Source organism: Orycteropus afer, unplaced genomic scaffold (assembly GCF_000298275.1).
Source record: "Orycteropus afer afer isolate SDZICR_OR568_19922 unplaced genomic scaffold, OryAfe1.0 scaffold00252, whole genome shotgun sequence".
NCBI lineage: Eukaryota > Metazoa > Chordata > Mammalia > Tubulidentata > Orycteropodidae > Orycteropus > Orycteropus afer.
In genome coordinates, this window is record NW_006921839.1 from 2,530,175 (window position 1) to 2,551,921 (window position 21,747).

General features: G+C 43.0%; 1 protein-coding gene across 1 annotated transcript; it reads right to left on the reverse strand.

Annotated features, from left to right (window-relative positions):
• Positions 1 to 236: 236 nt before the first annotated feature.
• RRS1 (ribosome biogenesis regulator 1 homolog) lies at positions 237 to 1,334 on the reverse strand. The gene has a single exon (XM_007949728.2). The coding sequence runs from the start codon at positions 1,332 to 1,334 to the stop codon at positions 237 to 239; it is 1,098 nt and encodes a 365-aa protein (XP_007947919.1).
• Between the last annotated feature and the right edge of the window lie 20,413 nt (positions 1,335 to 21,747).

Genomic DNA, 21,747 nt, shown 5'->3' on the forward strand with positions numbered 1-21,747 from the left:
TTTCCATCAAATTCTTTCCCTAATTCTTATGCCTTCAAACACATCCTTTAAACTCCAGCTAAAGCCTCGGTGGTGGAAAAACATTTTTCTACAGTCCAACACTTAAATACTCTCTTGAGGGGAGGGCAACCCTGTCCCTTCAACCTCAAGTTCACTAAACGCAGCTGCCGCTTTCTTAACTAGAACTTAAGGTTTAACATACAGTTCTTGATTTAGAATGAAGTCAAGGGTGAAACTTACTTCCTCCTCTTTCCTCCTCGGTGCTGCCCTCCTTTCCTTTTGCCACCCAGGCCAGGCGGCCCGGAATTCATCTTGCTCCCCAAGCCCCCTTTTTTCTTTCCTCCCCGGTTGGGCGGGCCCCCTTTCCTTTTGCCCCCAGGATCCTGCCGCGCCCCCTTTCTCTTGCTCTTCTGGCTCATTTTTCTTCTCTTGGCAGCCTCCTCCTGGTCCTCTTCCCTCATCTGCTTATTGGTGGCCCTCGTCACGTCCAGCTGAGGCTTTCTGCTGTTCATGATTCGTAGCAGCTCCAACTGGTTCTTCTTTTCGGCTGCAAAGTCCCCGAAGAGCGGCTGAAACTTCCTCTTCTTGCCGGAGCCCCGAGGCGCCTTCTCTTTGGGCAGGCGCTCCTGGAATCGTCCCACAGAAGCGGTGGAGACTTTGGCTACCTGCATGGCGCGACCCAGTTCCTCCTTGCTCTGGTGTCCAGTAGGGCGCATGCCAGCCGCACTGGGCAACTGCATCTTGTGTGCACGGGCCAGATTACGCAGCCGGTTCAGTTCGTTCTTGGCCACCCGTTCCTTCTTGGCCTGAATCCGCTTGGCGAACTGGTCCTCCAAGGGGTCGGCGCTGCCGGGCACCTCGATCAGCCATTCCTTGGTGTCGTCCCGGGCGCGCTGGTAGCCCCAGCGACGTCGCCACTGTCCGCTTACCTCGTCCCACAGCAGATTGGTCTTCTTCTTGGGTCGGATACCTTTGAGGCGCGCGAACTGCTGCCAGCGCGTAAGCGGCCGCGGCCGGGGCACCGGCTTCTCGCGTGGCAGGCGGGTGGTGGGCTCTGGTAGCCTTGCCACTACTGCCTCCTCCACGCGCTCGGTAGGCAGCTGCCACAGCTGGTTGATGAGGAGCTGCGTGTTGTCTCGTGCCAGACTCCGCAGCTCGGCCTCCAGTGTGGGTCCAGCGCACCGCAGCCCCGTTGGAGGGTTCCGGTCCAAGGCCAGCAAGTTGCCTAGATCGAACTCCAGTTCCAGTTCCTTATGGACCGTGATACGCTGCAGCTTTTCTGCCTCGTCCCGCTCCACCTTTGCAAGCAGCTCCTCCACGCCCTGACTCTCCATGGCTCGGGCTCGGCTCACTAGCTCTGGGGTTGCGGCTCAACTTATCTGCCAGCGCCGCTTCAAGCCGGGCAACACAACCACGTGCAAAAGCCAAGACGCTCAGCCCGGAAAAGAAAGGTTCACTTCCGGAGCACCCGGAACTGGCTCGTGGTCTGGGTGACCTTTTCCCCAAAAGCCGGCAGAGGGCGGTGTTGGAGAGTTTATGGTATTAGCAGCCAGTCCTTTTGGCTCACGCCCGGATGTAGGCGGGGCTGGTGGAAGAGGCTCGGACTACAAATTTCAGAGCCTGATTGGGACTGCACTGGGTTAAGGAGCTCTGGTAGCATAGTGCCTAAGGCACTTGACTGCTCACCAGAAGGCTGGCGGTTCAAACCCACCAGCCACTCCTCGGAAGTGAAGGTTGGGCAATCCTACTTCCGTAGTGATACTGCCTCGGAAACCCAAGGAGGGGTCGCTATGAGTCGGGGCCGACTGGACGGCACATAACAACAACAAGATGGAGATTGATAATAGTACTTACCACCTGGGACTGCTATAATGCTAAATGAGCTAATATGCCTCAAGGGAGGCCCTGAAATATAGGAGTGCTTAATGAATGTTAGCCTGATATGATTAATCGTACAGGTCTGCGCGGTAAATTGTTGAAGGAAAAACAAAAACAACAACAAAAAACCTCACTGCCATCGAGTCAATTGTGACTCATCGTGACCTCTCCTTGGTTTTCTGAGGAGGTATCTATACTAATGTAGATTGCCCAAGATCCCTACCAGGAGTGGCGCTGGTGGGTTTGAACCGCCAGCTTTCTAGGCGGTGTTATACAGTGGTTAAGCACCAGGTTCTTGAGTCAAACCTAGGATTAAATATGGGTTTCCCTTTACTGTACAGGAGCTCTGGTGGCATAGTACCTAAGGCAAACGAAGTATTTAACCTGAAATTGTAACACTTGTACCCCCTTAGCTGGCACACCCTTTGGATCTGTGGCCTTAACAGAAGACTGGCAGTTCAAACCCACCAGCCACTCCTCGAAGGTAGGTTGGGCAATCTACTTCTGTAGTGATATCACCGGAAACCCCAGCAGGGATTGCTGTGAGTTGGATCTGACTTGACGGCAGTGTGTTGCTTTAATGCACACATCTTAGGTTGCTTAACCTCTGTGAGGCTTGTTAAAAAAAAAAAAAAAATACACTTCCCTGGAATGGATTTCGACTCAAAGCAACCCCTCCCAATCTTCCTTCCGAGGAGTGGCCGGTGGATATGAACCCCAGCCTTCTGGTTAGCAGTCAAATCCCTTAGGCCCTACGTGCTGTCTAGTAGGTTCTGACTCATCTTGACCCCACATATATCATAGAACTAAATGTTGCTTGTTCCTGTATCATCCTCATAATAATAAGTATGTTTGAGCACCTTGTTTCAGCCAGTGTGTCAATTGAATCTTATTGAGGGTCTCCTTTTCTGTTGACCATATACTTTACTATGCATGATGTCTCTAAGCCTAACTCATCTGGAAAATGAGGTTATCACAGGGTTGTAAAAAGGGTCAAATAAGAACCCTTTAAAAAACATGAAACCTTAGTTCCTGGTACATACTAAACTCTCAGTACATTGTACTATTGTTATTAACTAGATTCCACTTATGAAAAAGGAAGACTCAGGTGAAATGATTTGTCTGATGTTACATACCTAGGAAATGTCGAAGCAGGAAGTATCTTAACCCTGGTTTTAAGATTACATTCATATTCTCTGCAATGTCTTCCAAGCTCATGATGTCAAAAGGCTGATCAGCAGTATAGCATCACTGGGTTGTTGTTGTTGTTGTTGTTATTATGTGCCGTCAAGTCATCTCTGACTCATAGTGACCTTATGTACAACAGAATGAAACACTGCCTGGTCCTGTGCCAGCCTCACAGTCTTTACACCTGAGCCCATCGTTGTAGCCACTGTGTCAGTCCATCTGGTTGAGGGCCCTACCTTTTTCCATTGACCCTCCACTTTACCAAGCATGACATCCTTCTCCAGAGAATGGTCTCTTCTGACAACATGACCAAAGTAGGTGAGATGAAGTCTGGCCATTCTTGCTTCCAAGGAGCATTTCAGCTGCACTTTCTCCAGGACAGATCTGTTAGTTCTTTTAGCAGTCCAGGGTACTTTCGGCATTCTTCACCAGCACCACAACTCAAAAGCATCAACTCTTCTTCCATCTTCCTTATTCATTGTCCAGCTCTCACATGCATATGAGGCTATTGAAAATACCATAGCTTGGGTTAGGTGCATCTTAGTCCTTGAAGGAGACATCTTTGCTCTTCAGCACTTGAAAGAGGTCTTTTGCAACAGATTTGCCCAATGCAATACCTCTTTTGATGTCTTGACTGCTGCTTCCATTGGTGTTGATTGTAGAACCAAGTAATATGAAGTCTTTGACAACAACTTCAATCATTTCTCCATCTATTGTGAGGTTGCTTATTGGTCAAGTTGTGAGGATTTTTGGTTTCTTTACATTGAGGTGTAATCCATACTGCAGACTGTGGTCTTTAATCTTCATCAGTAAGTGGTCCAAGTCATCTCAGGTTGTTAATGAGCCTTCCCCCAATGGTGATGTCACATTCCTCTTCATATAGTCCAGCTTCTTGGATTATTTGCCATCACCTGGAAGGTTGTCAGAAATATGGACTCTCAGGCCTTACTCCAGATGGACTGAATCAGAATCTTTATTTTAACAAGATTTCTAGGTGATTAGTATATACATCTAAGATTGAGAGGTACTTCTGATTGTGTGACCTCCTGGATTTATTTTTACTTAACTTGGGTTTAGGGGCTGTGTTAGGTTGGATTCTCTAGAGAAGCAAAACAAGTAAAGCTTATAGAGAGAGAGACAGAGAGTGAGAGTGAGAGCAAGACTGAGAAATTTATCTTAGGAAAATGGCTTACACACTTGTAGAAGCTGGCAAGTCCCAAATTCTTGGATCAAACATCAAGCTAGAGGCTTTTGCTGACTCACACAGCTGCAGGGGCTGATGAGCTCAAGTTTGGCAGGAAGTATACTGGCTGACTCCAACGAATGATGAATCCAAGATCACCAGACCGAATGGTGGATTGCTAATGGCCAGTTGTAGGCAGCACAACAGGATCCTGATCCACAGAAGAGTGTCTCATTTTCCCAGGATGTCCATAAATATATTGGAAGCAGGCCACACCCCTAGGGAAACTCCCCTTCAATGGATTGGCTGCTCAAAACATATATATCCGATCTCATCATGGGAATAACCCACATCACAACTGCTTAAACCACTCAGAACTGTGTTCCAGCCAAGTTAACACATACAACTCCAACTATCATGGTCCACTGCTTTTCAACTTGGCAGTTGTACACATCTTAACCATATACAATCTCTAAATAAGGACAATTATAAAGTCATATTTGCACCTAATATGATACATTAACACATGTACAACCAAAACGTGTTAACCCTGTTTACATTTCATAGTTTGTAACAGAAGGAAACAAAAACATTTGATGCACATATGCAAATGAAGAAATATAATAATCACAGTGCTCATTTCTGCAACTGGTCATATGGTCATAGCTGATATTCAGAACTACCTTCTTCCACCACCCATTCTGTATTTCCCTTGCCCTGGGCAAGCACCTCAGCTGGTCGTGGTTTTTTGCCTGGTGGGGTGACTCAAACCTTCATTCCTGAAGGGTCTAGGCCATTAGTAGTCATATCAGAATTGGGTTGCTGTAATTTTCCAATGACTTTAATCACAGGGCATGATAGTACTAAGAGACATTCTAAAGAATCTCCTGTATTCCAGACATAATTTTCTTTACCTCCATTATGTAATGTCAATCAAATTTCCCCTTGGTAATCAGGATCTATCACACCAGACAGTATAGTAACACCTTTTTTTTTTGTTGATCCAGAGGCATGAGGAAGCCAAAATGGCCGGGTGGCATTCTTAACTTCCAGTTCAACACAATCAGTATTGTGTTTCCAGGTGAGCGTGTTCCTCCTTTTGGGACTAAGATCTCCAGACCTGCAGAGCATAGGGTAGCAGAGACAGGAAGCAAAAATTTTTTGAGTGTGTCACTAGGGGTAATAGTGAGTGGCACCACTCCTGTTTCCACCCCTTGGTTCCTGGACCCATGAATCCTAGCTATTGAAGAAACAGCACCGTATATTGGATGCTGGTTTGGAGCCATATACAGCCTCCTGGAGAACACTGCCCCAGCCCTTCAAGGTACTGCCACATAGCTGGCACCATAATTATGTTTTTAATAGGCCATTCCATCATTCTATCAGGCCAGCTGTTTCAGGATGATGGGGAACACGGTAATACCAATGGATTCCATGAGCAAGGCCCATTGCCATACTTCATTTGCTGTGAAGTGAGTCCCTTGATCTGAGGCAGTGTTGTGTGGAATACCATGACAGTGGATAAAGCATGCTGTAAGTCCATGGATTGTCAGGACCATTGCATGAAGGGAAGACAAATCCATATCCAGAATGTATCTATTCCAGTAAGAAAAAAATGCTGTCCTTTCCATGATGGAAGTGGTCCAATGTAATCAACTTGCCACCAGGTTGCTGGCTGATCACCCTGAGGAATGGTCCCATATTGTGGACTCAGTGTTGGTCTCTGCTGCTGGCAGATTGGACACTCAGCAGTGGCAGTAGCCAAATCAGCCTTGGTAAGTGGAAGTCCTTGTTGCTAAGCCCATGCATAACCTCCATCCCTGCCACCATGGCCACTTCATTCATGAGCCTATTGAGCAATGACAGGAGTTGTTATGTTCCATTGAGTCGGACTCGACTCATGGCGACTCCTCCTTGGGTTTCTGAGGCAATATCACTGCAGAAGTTGATTGCCCAAACTTCCTTCTGAGGAGTGGATGGTGGGTGTGTACTACCAGCCTTCTGGTTAGCAGTCAAATGCCTTAGGCACTATGCTACCAGAGCTCCCATGACAGAGGTAGCTGGAGAAAAAGATGACTGGTTTCCACTGAACATGTCATCCTATCCACTTGATTATTAAAGTCCTCCTCTGCCAAGGTCACTTTTGGTGGGCGTTCACATGAGACACAAATATCTTTACTCCTATGGCCCATTCAGAGAGATCTATGTACATATCTCTTCCCCATGCAACCTTGTCATCAATTTTCCAATCATTCTCCTTCCAAGTCCCAAACCATCCAGCCAAGCCATTGGCTACAGCCTATGAATCTGTATACAATAGTACATCTGGCCATTTCTTGTTCCATGCAAAGTGAACAGCAGCTGCACGGGTTGAAGTTCTGCCTATTGGGAGGATTTCCCTTCACCACTGTCCTTCATGGAAGTCCCGGAAAGGGGCTGCAGTGCCACTGCTGTCCATTTTCGGTGGTGCCTGCATATTGCGCAGAACCATCTGTAAACCAGGCATGAGTTTTCTCTTCCTCAGTCAACTGATCATAAGGCACTCCCATGAGGCCATAGGTGACTCATGGGACTGGGAGAGGGAAGGTAATGTAACTGGAGGGGAGACCATAGGCATTTGGGCCACTTCCTCATGCAACTTACTTGTGCTTTCAGGTCCTGCTTGAGCCCGATCTCTTATACACCACTTCCATTTAATGATGGAGTGCTGCTGTGCACATCCAACTTTATGACTCTGTGGGTCAGACAACACCCAGTTCATGATAGGCAGCTCAGACCTTATGGTGACTTGGTGGCCCATGGTTAGGCATTCAGTCTCTACTAAAGCCTAGTAACAAGCCAAATGCTGTTTCTCAAAAGGAGAATAGTTATCTGCAGAGGATGGCAGGGCTTTGCTCCAAAATCCCAAGGGTCTGTATTGTAATTCACCAATAGGGACCTGCCAAAGACTCCAAACAGCATCTCTACCTGCTACAGACACTTCAAGAACCATTGGATCAGCTGGATCATATGGCTCAAGTGGCAGAGCAGCTTGCACAGCAGCCTGAACCTGTTGCAGAGCCTTCTGTTGTTCTGGGCCCTACTCATAACTAGCAGCTTTCCAAGTCACTTAATAAATAGGGTGAAACAACACACCCAGATGAGGGATATGTTGCCTCCAAAATCCAAAGAGGCCCACCAGACCTCTTTGTGCCTCCTTTTAGTTGTGGGGGAAGCCAGATACAATAACTTATCCTTCACTTTAGTAGGAATATCTTGACATGCTCCACACCATTGGAACCCTAGAAATTTCACTGAGATGGAAGGTGCCTGAATTTTTGTCAGGTTAATTTCCCAACCTCTAGCATTCATATGTCTCACCAACAAGTCTAGAGTCATCGATACTTCCTCCTTACTAGGTCCAGTCAACATAATGTCATCAATATAATAGACTAGTGTGATGATATCTTGTGGAAGGAAAAAGTGATCAAGATCCCTACGGACTAAATTAAGACATAGTGCTGGGGAGTTGATACACCCCTGAAGAAGCACTGTGAAATTATATTGTTGGCCTTGCCAGCTGAAGGCAAACTGCATCTGTTGGTCCTCTGAAATTGGTATTGAAAAAAAAGGCATTGGCCAGATCTATAGCTCCATATCAAGTACCAGGAGATGTACTAATTTGCTCAAACAATGAAATCACATCAGGAACAGCAGCTGCAATTGGAGTCACCACCTATTAAGTTTACAATAATCTATTGTCATTCTCCAAGATCCATCTGTTTTTTGCACAGGCCAAATGGGTGAATTAAATTGGACGTGGTGGTGTAGTGCCTAAGGCATTTGACTGCTAACCAGAAGGCTGGTGGTACAAACCCACCAGCCACTCCTCAGAAGGAAGGTTGGGCAATCTACTTCTGTAGAGATACTGCCTTGGAAACCCAAGGAGGGGTTGCTGTGAGTTGAAACTGACTCCACGGCAGTGCATTTGGTTTGGCTTTGGTGGTGGGAATCACCACCCCTGTATTCTTCAAGTCCTTGATGGTGGCAGTAATCTCTGCAACCCCTCCAGGGATGCAGTATTGCTTTCGGTTTACTATTTTTCTAGGTAGAGGCAGTTCTAATGGCTTCCACTTGGCTTTTCCTATCATAATAACCCTTACTCCACGTCAGGGACCCAATGGAATTCTGCCATTTGCTCAGTATATCTATTTCAATTATGCATTCTGGAACAGGGGAAATCACTACAGGATGGGTTCGGGGACCCACTGGGCACACTGTGAGATGCACCTGAGCTAAGACTCCATTAATAACTTGACTTCCATATGCCCCCATTCTGACTAGTGGATCACAGCGATGCTTTGAGTCTCCCAGAATTAGTGTCAGTTCAGAGCCAGTGTCCAGTAATCCCTGAAAAATCTGATTATTTCCTTTTCCCCAATGAACAGTCACTTTTGTAAAAGGCCTCAGACCCCTTTGAGGAAGGCTGGGAGAAAGATTGACATTATAATAAATTTTTGGCAATGTAGTGGGGTCCTTCCTCAAGGGGACCTGACCTCTTCTTCATTCAAGGGGTTGTGGGTCTGTATACTGACTCAAGTCTGGGAATTGATTGAGAGGCCGTGACTCTGTATTCTGGTGATTCAATCTAGACCGTTGTTCATGTGACCTGGAATTCTTCTGTCTGTACAGATCAAGTAAATACTTAGTAGGTTTGCCATGTATTTCACTCCTAGGGACACCATGCTTAAGTAGCCAAAGCCATAATTCCACAAGAGTCAGAGTATTCTGATTACTGTTTTGACTCTACTGTCCATTATGGTAACTACACCCGCCTTGTCTTTCTTGATTACCTGCTGTCACTTGGCCTCTACTACCACGGGGTCCAATCAGCCCCATCGTAGTTAAGTGTCTTAGTTCAAGTAGGGCAGTTCCCACTGTCAAATCTGGCTTACATAAAATAGCAATCACAGCAGTCTTCAAGGATGCTGGGGCTCCCTTTACAAATTTATTCTCATTGTACTGGTGAAAGGCATGTTTTCTGGGCTCTCCATTTCTGGCTCTAGGGATCTAATCTGATAAATCCATTCTAACATGACAACTTCCCTAAGCCTCTGGATACCTTTCTTCTACATTATACCAAGGCAGGTCTGGTACTTCAACTTAATTTAAAGTTGTTGTTGTTGTTGTTGTTATGTGCCGTCGAGTCAAACCCGACTCATAGCGACCCCTCCTTGGGTTTCCGAGGCAGTATCACTACGGAAGTAGGATTGCCCAACCTTCCTTCCGAGGAGTGGCTGGTGGGTTTGAACCGCCAGCCCTCTGGTTAGCAGGCAAGTGTCTTAGCCACTATGCTAATTTAAGGTAGGCCACCGCATAATCCATGCTTCAGTAAACCAGCCAAATAAACAATAAGATCCTTTCCTAATCTGTCGAGCTGAAACATTGCATGAAGAATCTGTACTTAGTGGGCCTAAATCAATAAACTCAGACTGATCCGATGTTACTTTCCTTGCACCATTATCCCACACCCTTAGTAGCCATTCCCATACATATTGTCCAGGTTTCTGTTTGTACACCTTAGCAAAATCAAGTGGGTGTAGCATACCATCTCTTTAGTCACACTTTCTATTTCACTTTTTGGGGCTCACTTGGACTTAAGTTTAGTTATTGGTCTAGCAGCAACAATGGGTGGTTGGGGAAGTTCCTGAGAACATTCAGCAATGTCTTCCATGGCATCTACCTTAGGCAATGACCCAGCAGGAACAGTTGGGTTAATCCCATCAAATGGAAGTGGAAGAGATAATGGTTTAATAGTAATCTCTTCAGATGGGAGGGATTCAGCAGAATTTACAGGCTCCATATCCTCATCTTTCTGTCTGCCCATATGTCCCCATTTCAGGTTTCAGGATCCCATTTTTTCCCCAATCAATGTCCTCACTTTAGCTTCAGACACCATTCTGGGTTGGCAATTCCATTGGTGTTGTAATTCAGCCACCCTTACAATAAGACTCTGGGTTTGGTTTGTAGCAATATCGAAACTAAGTAAAGTCAAAACTCAACTATTTCCCTCACCTTGGTTAGGACAGATAAGTCCCCGGTTGGAAATAAATAAGTAAACATAATTACTCAGTTCCTTAAAAGCTGAATAGGATGAAAGCTCAACTATTTCCCCACCCTGGTTAAGACAAATATGACCCTGGTTGGAGACAGATGAGTAAATACAATAAGCTCAGTTTCTTAAGAACTGAGTGAAACTAAAAGCCAATTTGCAAAATCTTTCCTTCTATTCCCTTAGAAACAGGTGATAAAGGCATTAATGTGTCTCAGAAGGCAACCTGAAAATTAACTTTGGCCCCATGCGCATGCGTGTTGAAGCAGGCATGAAACGAAGTTGATGGGAACTGACATTCTCCCCTCTGCCTAAGTCCCAATCACCTGGTGGCAGGAAGCCAGTGTGACTCATCTGGTGCGAAAATGCACTGCATTAAAAAACAACTGCTCCTTTAAACCGAGGCGAAGGAAATTTCAGCCAATCATCAATTATCTCATGTCTAAATTCCTGAAATTTTTATGAATATGTGTAACCCTATCTCCTGAAACTTAAAGAAGCTGTAATTCGATTTAGATTTGGGGAGTCAGATTTGGGTAAAAAGACCTTGCATTGCCGCTTTGCAATAAATCATTTTCTCTCCTCTTAATTACTTGGTGTGTAAACTGTTTTGGCCTGACTGCACACCAGGCAGGGACCTGCGTTTGGTCCAATTTCAGTATCAGCTCTGTTTCTAGAAGAAATAAGGCTTTCTTTAAGAGCACAACTGGAAACATTGAGGTTTTTTATGTGGTGCTTGAGCTATGACTCAGCAGCCCTGAGCTCATCTCACTCTTTCACCACTTTGTCTAGTGTAAGTAGGACCAACCAACCAGCTTCCTTATACTCCTCATGCTGAAAAAATTTCAGAAAAGTGTCAAATATGTGATCATCCAGAGTCTCACGTCTCAAAAATATTTTATCTATTGGTGGTGCTATTTTGCATATTAAGTTGCCACCTCATGCCATGGATTTGCAGGGCCCTCTTTACTAAAGGAGGCAGAGTCACCAGTGCGTTTATGATTAATCCAGCTGGAGAACCAAAACAGAATCAGTGAGAACCAGTTTAGGAAGTTCATCCTTATGATTTTGTCTCTCTAGAATGACTCTCAGTACCAAGTGTGTTAGGCTGGGTTCTCTAGAGAAACAAAACCAGTAAAGCTTATATATATATATATATATGTAGAGAGAGAGAGAGAGAGAGAGAGACACTTACAGAAGCTGGCAAGTCCCAAGTTCTTGGATCATATGTCAAGCTGGAGTCTTTTCTCAACTCACATAGCTTCAGGGGCTGAGGAGCTCAAGGTGGCAGGCAGTATACCAGCTATTGACTCCAATGAATGACAAGTCCAAGATCACCAGGCCGAATGGTAGATTGTTCGCTCACAGACAGTTGTAGGCAGCACAACAGAATCCTGATCCACAGAAGAGTGTCTCATTTTTCCAGAATGTCCATAAATATATTGGAAGCAGGCCAAACCCCTAGGGAAACTCCTTTTCAACAGATTGGCTGCTCAAAACATACCTCTGATCTCATCATGGGAATAACCCACATCACATCTGCTTAAACCACCGAGAATTGTGGTCCAATCAAGTTGACACACAACTCCAACTATCACTGGGGCTGAAGAGAGGCTTATGCTGGAGAACTGTTAGGTGCTGTCCAGTCGGTTTGGACTCATAGCGACCCCATGTACAACAGAACAAAGCACTGCCCATTCTGGTGCCATCCTCACATACATTGCTGTGTTTGAACCCACTGTTGTAGCTACTGTGTCCATCCATCTCATCGGGGATCTTCTTTTTCGCTCACCCTCTGTTTACCACACATGATGTCATTCTCCAGGAACTGATCTCTCCTGATAACATGCTCCAAGTACATGAGAAGAACTCTCCTATCTTTGCTTCCAGAAAACATTCCAGCTGTACTTCCAAGACAGATTTGTTCATTTTTCTGGCAGTTCAGGGTATATTCACTATTCTTTGGTAAAGCCGTAATTCAAATGCATCAATTCTTCTATCTTCTTTATTCATTGTCCAGCTTTTGTATGCGTATGAGGCAATTGAAAATACCATAGCTTGGGTAAGGTGCACCTTAGTCCTCAAAATGACATCTTTTGAACACTTTAAAGAGGTCTTTGCAGCAGATTTGTCCAATGAGTATGTCATTTGATTTCTTGATAGCTATTTCCATTGGCATTAATTGTCGATCCAAGTAAAAAGAATTCTTTGACAACTTCAATCTTTTCTCCATTTATCATGATGTACTTACTGATTCAGTTGCGAGGAGTTTTGTTTTCTTTATGTTGAGGTGTAGTCTATACTGAAGGCTGTAATCTTTGATCTTCATCAGTTAGTACTTCAAGTCATCTTCACTTTCATCAAACAGGGCTGTGCCATTTGCATATCACAGGTTGTTAATGAGTCTTCTTCCAATTCTAATGCCACATTCTTCTTCACATAGTTCAGCTTCTTGGATTACTTGCTCAGCATACATATTGAATATGGTGAAAAGATACAACCCTAACACAACTCTTCCTGATATTTAACCATGCAGTATCCCCTTGTTCTGTTTGAACGACTGCCTCTTGGCCTATGTACAAGTTCCACATGAGCACCATTAAATGTACTGGAATTCCCATTCAACACAATGTTATCCATAATTTGTTATGATCTGCACAGTCAAATACCCTTGAGTAGTCAATAAAACACAGGAAAACTTTTTTTCTTTTTTTTTTCTGGTATTCTGTGCTTTCAGCCAAGATCCATCTGACATCAGCAATGATATCCCTCATTCTACATTCTTTTCTGAAGCTGGTTTGAATTTCTGGCAGTTCCTGTCAAGGTCCTGCTGCAACTGTTTTTGAATTATTTTCAGCAAAGTTTTACTTGTGTGTGATATTAATGATATTGTTTGATAATTTCCACATTTTGCCAGGTCACCTTTTTTGGAGTGGGCACAAATATGGATCATTTCCAGTCAGTTGACCAAATAGTTGTCTTTCAAATTTCTTGGCATATATGAGCAGGTTCTTTGAGCATTGCATCCATTTGTTGAAACATCTCAACTGGTATTCCATCAGTTTCTAGAGCCTTGTTTTTTGCCTGGAGTTAGAAAAACAGAAGGAAAGAACAAGCTTGATGTTTTTTAAGTTGAAAGAACTGAAGAAAAATGTAAATCTTGAATGGAATATTGAAGGATTCTATGGGTGCTTGAATAATTTCTTTTAGAAGGATAACCACAAAGCTGGTCTCTATGAGGTGGTGGTCAAAGATGTCTAAAATCCAACATTTTTGAACAGCTGTAACACTCCGTTGTCTCTAACATCAACTACCCCTCTTCCCCTCAGTACTCTCCCTCATGTATCAGGGATTCTGTATTTTGCTGCAACATCTTACAGAACTCATGAACTGCCAAGGAAGTGGCTGACATGGTTGTGGAGACTGCCAAGTCCTAAATCAATGGGACTTGATTTGGTTGTAGTGGTTACAGGGGCTGACAAACCCAAATTGGCAAGATGGTGGAATAGGCAGCCAAGCTACACAGACCCTCTGAATGAGAAATGAGAAACCAGTTGAAACAGATACAGAAGATAATCCTGGAACCCTGAGCTTTGAAGGGAGAGAGGCAGAAATGGATTAAATACTGACTATTAGAAGAATCTGAATGAAAACAGTGAAGAAAGAGACAAACAGAACAGTGGACTGTTGGCTGTTTTGACAGCACAACCAATTTGAATATTTGTAAGTGGTGTTCTGATTAGGGCAGAACCTAAGAAATGACTCTGCTGGCCAAGGGCTGCATGGCCAACTGCACTGGTAGTTGATGACTGGAAAGGAAAACAGTGAAGAAGGAGACAAATAGAGCTGTGGACTGCTGGCTGTCCTGAGGGCACAGGCATCATGAATGTTTGCAAGCAGCTTTCTGATCAGGGCCACAACCTAAGCATAGGCTTCACTTTCCAAGGACAGCACTGGCAACTGCACTGGAGGCTGAGTTGCCCTGGAGGCTTACAACTATAAAGGTACAGTATTCCCCTTGCAACTCTTATGTCCCATACCCTCTTGGTGAACAGAGGTGTAGCCACCTCCACCCACCTTCTGGACCAGCAGGCATTCCAACCCAGTCTCTGTGCCCTGACAGAGCCTGGGTCCCCTGCCCCAACCCCAGTTTTGTTTTTAAGTTATTCTTTTCTTCTTCCTCTTTCCTTCCTTTCGTTTTTATCTTTCTCTCCCCTGTTTTTTTTTTTTTTTTTTTTTTTTTACTCTTCCCATTTCCTGTTACCCTTCTTTTTTCTTTTGGTTCTCCCATCCCTTGTTTTTCTTTTCACAGTATTCTCATTTTCTCTTTACTAATCTTTTACTCTTGCTCTTTTATCTCATTTCTCCCTATCCAGATACTGAGTTTTTTTTTCTCTTTACCTTTCTTTTATTTTTATTTTTATTATCTATCTAACTGAGTGGGAGACAGTAGCCATTGCCATATGACCCAACCATACCTGCTCCTCCTGCAGCCCCACCTACTGAGTGAAGGCCACTACTTGATTCTGCACCAACTGACCAACAATAGACAGCAGCCAATACCAGCTTGACTACTCTCAACTGCTCTTCATGAACAGCTAACAGAGATCTGTGCATATACTGTCATTCTCCAACACATCCACCAGGAGACAGATGGTGAGAGCCTATGTGCTACCAACTAGTGAATAGAGGAGCACAGTACCCTGCTCACACAAATATATCAAAGCAAAATAAGAACAAAAAAAACTTGAGTGAATCACACCAATGTCCAAACACCAATTAAATATAAACATAACAACATCACAATGTCTTGGAGACAACTGACCATCCCAGTCCACATAAAGAACCAGATAAAATAGTACAAGCAAGGGACCAGGATACAGACCCAGGAAACATCCCTGTGGAAGAAGTAGCATTGGAATTCCCTGATAATGAATTTAAAATAATTATATTTAGGTACCTTCAACAAATTGAGAGATAGAGCAAATAAAACACTGACAAAATTAAGGAAAATGCAGAGAAAACTCTAGAAAAATTTAGAAAAACAATACAAGGACAAACTAACAAAGTAAATAAAAAATTAGAAATGATACAAAAGGAATAAATAGAAATCCAGAAGATTAATTATAAGATTTCAGTAGATAACACATTGAATGGAGTAGACAAAGGAGTAGAATCAAATCAATAGAAGATGGAATTAATGAGATCGAAGACAAATATCTCAATATTACTTTGTTAAGGGATCAATCACAATAAAAGGATCAAACAAAATGAAGAAAGCCTAATATTCATGTGAGATACCATCAAGAGGAACAACTTACATGTAAGCAGAATTCCAGAACAGGAAAAGACAAATAAAACAAAAGTGGCTGGTCAGACAACTTGCTGCTGTCTCAAGCCCCAAGAACTGGGAGTTAGCTCTTGATGAATCAGATGCAGGATCCAGAGCAAGGGAGTGAACTTTGCCAGAGGATTCATATGTGTACCCTCAAGGAAACTAAGGGTGGTGACTTCAGTCACACCCTCTAGTAAAGCAGGACTCAAGATACATCCCACCCTAATCCTGTCTTATTAACATAATGAGCAACTCATAACCACAGACATAGAAGCTAGGATTTACATCACAAAATGGAAGACTATGGCTAAAAGGGTCATATTAAGTAATTCAGTGCACTGCAGGCTACCCCCTGGCTCGTCTAGCCATTGGCCCTGTCATATGTGAAGGATTAACTTGCCCCTCCCCATCATTTTACCAGTCCCAAAAAATCATTAACAATTAGTCCTTTAATGGGACAAAGAGTCTTAAAGATGAGGTTACTCTGGTACCAGTCACTAAGTCTACTGCATGTGTCCATCTGATCTGGTCAGGTACTCCAAGAGTTTGTCTCATCTTCACTTTTTCTCACCTCTGATAAAATTTAACTAAGATATTATTCCCTTGCTCTGAGTCTTTCTAGCATAAAGTTAGATTTCTCTCAATGCATAAACCCATTTATTCATTGCTTTACCTTCAGCTAATATTTCTCCTTTCTTACAGTTGTTATTTCTTTTTACCCAAACCTTTCCACCTTGGGAAGAGACCTCAGATTTAGCTGTTGTGCTGATACAGATTGCTGGTAGCAAGACCAGTCTAACACATGCTTCCCCCTCAGTCCACTCCCATTCATGTTGGGTAGGGTTACATACGTACAACACTAGTGGACTATCTTGACCAAAAGGTTGGTGGTTCAAACCCACCAGCCACTCCACAGGAGAAAAATGAGGCAGTTAGCTTCTGCAAAGACTTATAGCCTTGGGAACCATATGATGCAATTCCACTCTGTCCTAAAAAGGGTCTCTGTGAGTCAGAATTGACTTGATGGCAGTAGGTTTGGTTTGAGTAGAGATGTGCAAATGAAAATATGTTTAAACTATATGAAAAATAGTTGTACATGTTGCCTTTTCCCTTTGTTGGTTTCTCTTCCTCCTTTTGCCCCATAAATGAAGACATACCCCAAATTTGATCCACACACTTCACTTCTTATTTCTCTGTATCTTCTCTCCATGCCATTTCACTCCCTCATGCAGTTTCAGCTGCTACTTTTGTATAGATGGTTCTTAGATATATATCTTTAAACCAACCAAACAAGCAAAAAAACCCTTGTTGCCATTGAGTGGATTCTGACTCATGGTGACTCCATATGTGTCTGAGTATAAATGTACTCCACAGGGTTTTCAGTGACTGACTTTTTTAGAAGTAGATTGACAAGACTTTCTTTCAAGGAGCCTCTGGGTAGACTTGAACCTCCAACTTTCAGTTAGCAGCCAAGCATGTTAGTCATTTGTACTACCCATGGACCCTGATGCATCTCTACTCTTTTCTTTTTTGGGGCTCTGGGCTCAAATCTCCAACCACCTGTTGGGCTTGTCCACCATACTCTAAACTCCCAAAAAACAAATTCAGTGCTGTTGAGTAATTTTGACTCATATTGACTCTATAGGACAGAATAGAACTGCTCTGCAGGGCTTCCAAGGCTGTGCATCTTTATGGAAGCAGAGTGCCACCTCTTTCTCCCAAGAAGTGGCTGGTGGGTTTGAATTGCCAACCTTCCAGTTAGCAGCCAAGTGCTTTAATCACCGAACCACCAGGGCTCTTACTCTAAACTCACCATGTCTAAAACTATATATCATCTCTCAAAATTGCTTCTCCTTCTCTCCATCTATCCATCTGATCTTTGTTTCAACAAATGATTACTGAAGGCCTTTGATGCCTGCCACCAGTCATTTGCCAACTTGTTGTACTGCAGTAGGTATGTGTGTTACTGTGATGCTGGAAGCTATGCCACCAGTGTTTCAAATACCGGCAGGGCACATGGTAGAGAGGCATCAGTAGAGCTTCCAGACTAAGACAGACTAGTAAGAAGGATGTGACCAGATCCACTTCTGAAAAAACTGGCCACTGAAAACCTTATGAATAGCAAGGAAACGTTGCTTGACATAGTAGCAGAAGATGAGTCCTTCAGGTTGAAAGGCACTCAAAACATTACTGGAGAAGAGCTGCTTCCTCAAAGTTGAGTTGCCCTTAATGATGTGGATGGAGTAAAACTTTTGGGACCTTCAAATTGCTGATGTAGCATGACTCAAAATGAGAAAAAAAAAAAAAGCTGCAAATATTGGTTAATAATCAGGACATGGAATGCATAAAGTATGAATCTAGGAAAATTGGAAGTTGTCAGAAATGAAATGCATAAAGATCAATATCCTAGGCATTAGTGAGCAGAAATGGACTGGTTTTGGCCATTTTGAATCAGTTAATCATACGGTCTACTATGCTAAGAATTAGAAAAAAGAATGCTGTTGCATCCATCATCAAAAATAACATTTCACAATCTAGCCTGCTAGCAGTGAAAGGATAATACCCATATAGCTACAAGGAAGACCAGTTAATATTACTATTATTCACATTTACATACCAACTACTAAAGCCAAATATGGTGAAATTGAAGATTTTTACCAACTTCTGCAGTCTGAAGTTGACCAAACATATAATCAAGATACATTGGTAAATATGGTGACTGGAATGTAAAAGTTGGAAACAAGAAGCATCAGTAGTTGGAAAATAAGCTCTTGGTGATAGAAATGATGCTGGAGAGTGCATGATAGAGTTTTGCAAAATACAGATACCTTTTTTCAACAACATAAATAGTGATTATACACACAGACCTTGCAAAATGGAAAAAACAGGAATCAAGTCAACTATATTTGTAGAAAGAGATGAAGGAGAAACTCAGTATCATCAGTCAGGACAAGGCCAGGGTCTACTGTGGAATAGACCACCAGTTGTTCATAAAGAAGTTTAAGTTGAAGCTGAAGAAAATTAAAACAAACCTACAAGAGCCAAAATAACACAATGAGTATATTCCACCTGAATTTAGAGATCATCCAAAGAATAGATTTGAGGCATTGAACACCAGTGACTGAAGACCAGACAAGTTGTGGAATGACATCAAGGACATCATACATGAAGAAAGAAAAAGATAATTAAAAGACAGGAAAGGAAGAGAAGACCAAAATGGATGTCAGAAAAGACCCTAAAACTTGTTCTTGAATGGAGAGTAGCTAAAGCAAATGAAAGAAATGATGAAGTAAAAGAGCCGAAGAGAAGATTTCAAAGGGCAGCTTGAGAAGACAATCTAAAGTATTATAATGAAATGTTAAGAGTATTAAAGGGGAAAAACAAACTTGATATTTTTCAAGCAAAAGAGCTTAAGAAAAAACTCAAGGCTTGAGTTGCAATGTTGAAGGATTCTATGGTCAAAATACTGAACGATGCAGGAAACATCAAAAGAAAATGGAAGGAATACACTGAGTTACTGTACCAAAAAGAATAGATTTATGTTCAACCATTTCAGGAGGTAGCATATGGTCAAGAACTGATTGCATCAAAGGTAAAAGTCCAAGCTATATTGAAGGAATTGGTGAAAAACAAGGCTCCAGGAATTGATACAATACCAATTGAAATGTTTCAACAAATGGATGTAGTGCTGGAGGCACTTACTCGTCTATGCCAAGAAATTTGGAAGACAGCTACCTGGCCAACTGACTGGAAAAGATCCATATTGGTGTCTATTCCAAAGAAAGGTGATCCAACAGAATGTGGAAGTTATCTATCAGTATCATTAACATCACACACAAGGAAAATTTTGCTGAAGATAACTCAAAAACAGTTGCAGCAGTGCATTGACAGGAAACTGCCAGAAACTCAAGCTGGCTTCAGAAAAGGGTGTGGAATGAGGGCTATCATTGCTGATGTCAGATGGATCTTGGCTGAAAGTAAAGAAAGATATTTTACTGATTATGCAAAGGCATTTGACTGTGTGTATCATAACGAATTATGGTTAACATTGTGAAGAATGGGAGTTCCAGAACATTTAATTGTGCTCATGTGGAACTACCAAGAGAGTCATTCAAACAGAACAAGGGGATACTGCATAGTTTAAAATCAGGAAGGGTGTGCATCAGGGTTGTACTCTTTCACTGTACTTATTCAATAGGTATGCTGATCAAATAATCCAAGAAGCTGGACTATATGAAGAAAAATGCAACATCAAGATTGGAGGAAGACCTGTTAAGAAGCTATGCTATGCAGATGATAGAACCTTGCTTGCTGAAAATGAAGACAACTTGAAGCACTTACTGCTGAAGTTCAACATGAAGCAAAAATCCTCACAGTTGGACCAATGAGCAGCATTGTGATAAAGGGAGAAAAGATTGAAGTTGTCAAGGATTTAATTTTCCTTGGATCTACAACTGATGCCTATGGAAGCAGCTGTCAAGAAATCAAACAACATATGGCATTGGGCAAATCTGCAGCAAAAGACCTCTTTAAAGTGTTAAAGAGCAAAGAAGTGACTTTGAAGAAGGTGTGCCTGAACCAAACCATTGTCTTTTCAATAGCCTAATATGCAGAGGGCTGGGAGTTCAAACCCACCAGCTACTCCTCGGAAGCAAGGTTGGCAATCTACTTCCGTAGTGATAAGGCCTCGGAAACCCAATGAGGGTTCACTGTGAGTCAGATGGGACTCAATGGCAGTGCCTCGATGTTGTCAACGAATATGTATGTGAAAGCAGGACAATGAATAAGGCAGACTGAAGAAGAATTCATGCATTTGCATTGTGTTGGCGAAGAATATTGAATATACCATGGACCGCCAGAACTGAAAAAAAAAAAAAGAAAAAAAAAAACAAACTCACTGCCATCAAGTTGATAACGACTCATAGCGACCCACTTTGGGTTTGTGAGGTGGTAAGTAGATTGCCCAGTCATCCTTCCTTGGAGTGAACTGCCAGAAGAAGGAACAAATCTGTCTTGGAAGAAAAACAGTTGGAATGCTTCTTAGTAGTGAGAAAGGCCAGACTTGGTCTCTTGTGCTTGGTCATGTTGTCAGAAGGGACCAGTCCCTGGAGAAAGACATCATGCTCAGTGAAATAGAGTCAGCAAAAAGGAAGACCCTCAACAAGATAGATTGACATAGTGACTGTGAGAGTGGGCTCAGGCATAGCAACCATCATGAGGATGGCACAAAACCGGCAGTGTTTCATTATGTTGAACATAGGGTCACGGTGAGTCGGAACCTACTCAACTGTCCTTATAACAACATTTAATGCCTGAGCCATTGTACTGGGTTTTGGGAAATATTCCTTCTCCCTCTCCTGCAAAAAGGTTGCTGTTGAGTCTGTTCCGCCTCATGGTGACACTATGTGTGTTGTAGTAGAGCTGTGTTCCATAGGGTTATCAGTGACTGATTTTTCAAAAGTATATTCAGGACTTTCTTCTGAGGCATGTCTGGATAGATTCAAGCCTCTGGTGGCATAGTGCTTATGGCACTTGACTGCTAACCAGAAGGCTGGTGGTTCAAACCCACCAGCCACTCCTAGAAGGAAGGTTGGGCAATCTACTTCCGTAGTGATATTGCCTCGGAAACCCAAGGAGGGGTTGCTATGAGTCAGATCTGACTGGATGGCAGTGTGTTTGTTTTTTGTTTTTTTTTAACCATTTGATCAGTAGCTTGCATTTTTTTTTTTTTTTTTCAAATATCTTGCAAAAAAACCAAAAAAAAACCCAATTGCACTACCTATGGAGTCCTTTTGGAAATACAATGGTTAGTAAAAACAGGCTCAGTTGATGTGATCATCATTCCAGTCTGCTGACTAGGGCTTGTTGTTGTTGTTGTTATGTGCCGTCGAGTCGGCTGCGACTCATAGCGACCCCTCCTTGGGTTTCTGAGGCAGTATCACTAGGGAAGTAGATTGCCCCATCTTCCTTCCGAGGAGTGGCTGGTAGGTTTGAACTGCCAGACTAGGCCTTGGACCTATGAAATAATCTTTGACCTTTTTTTTTCCCATCTCCATATCCAATCAGTGTAAA

Excerpts from the sequence above, each read along its gene's own strand:
- RRS1 (XM_007949728.2), bottom strand. The coding sequence starts at position 1,334 with ATGGAGAGTCAGGGCGTGGAGGAGCTGCTTGCAAAGGTGGAGCGGGAC.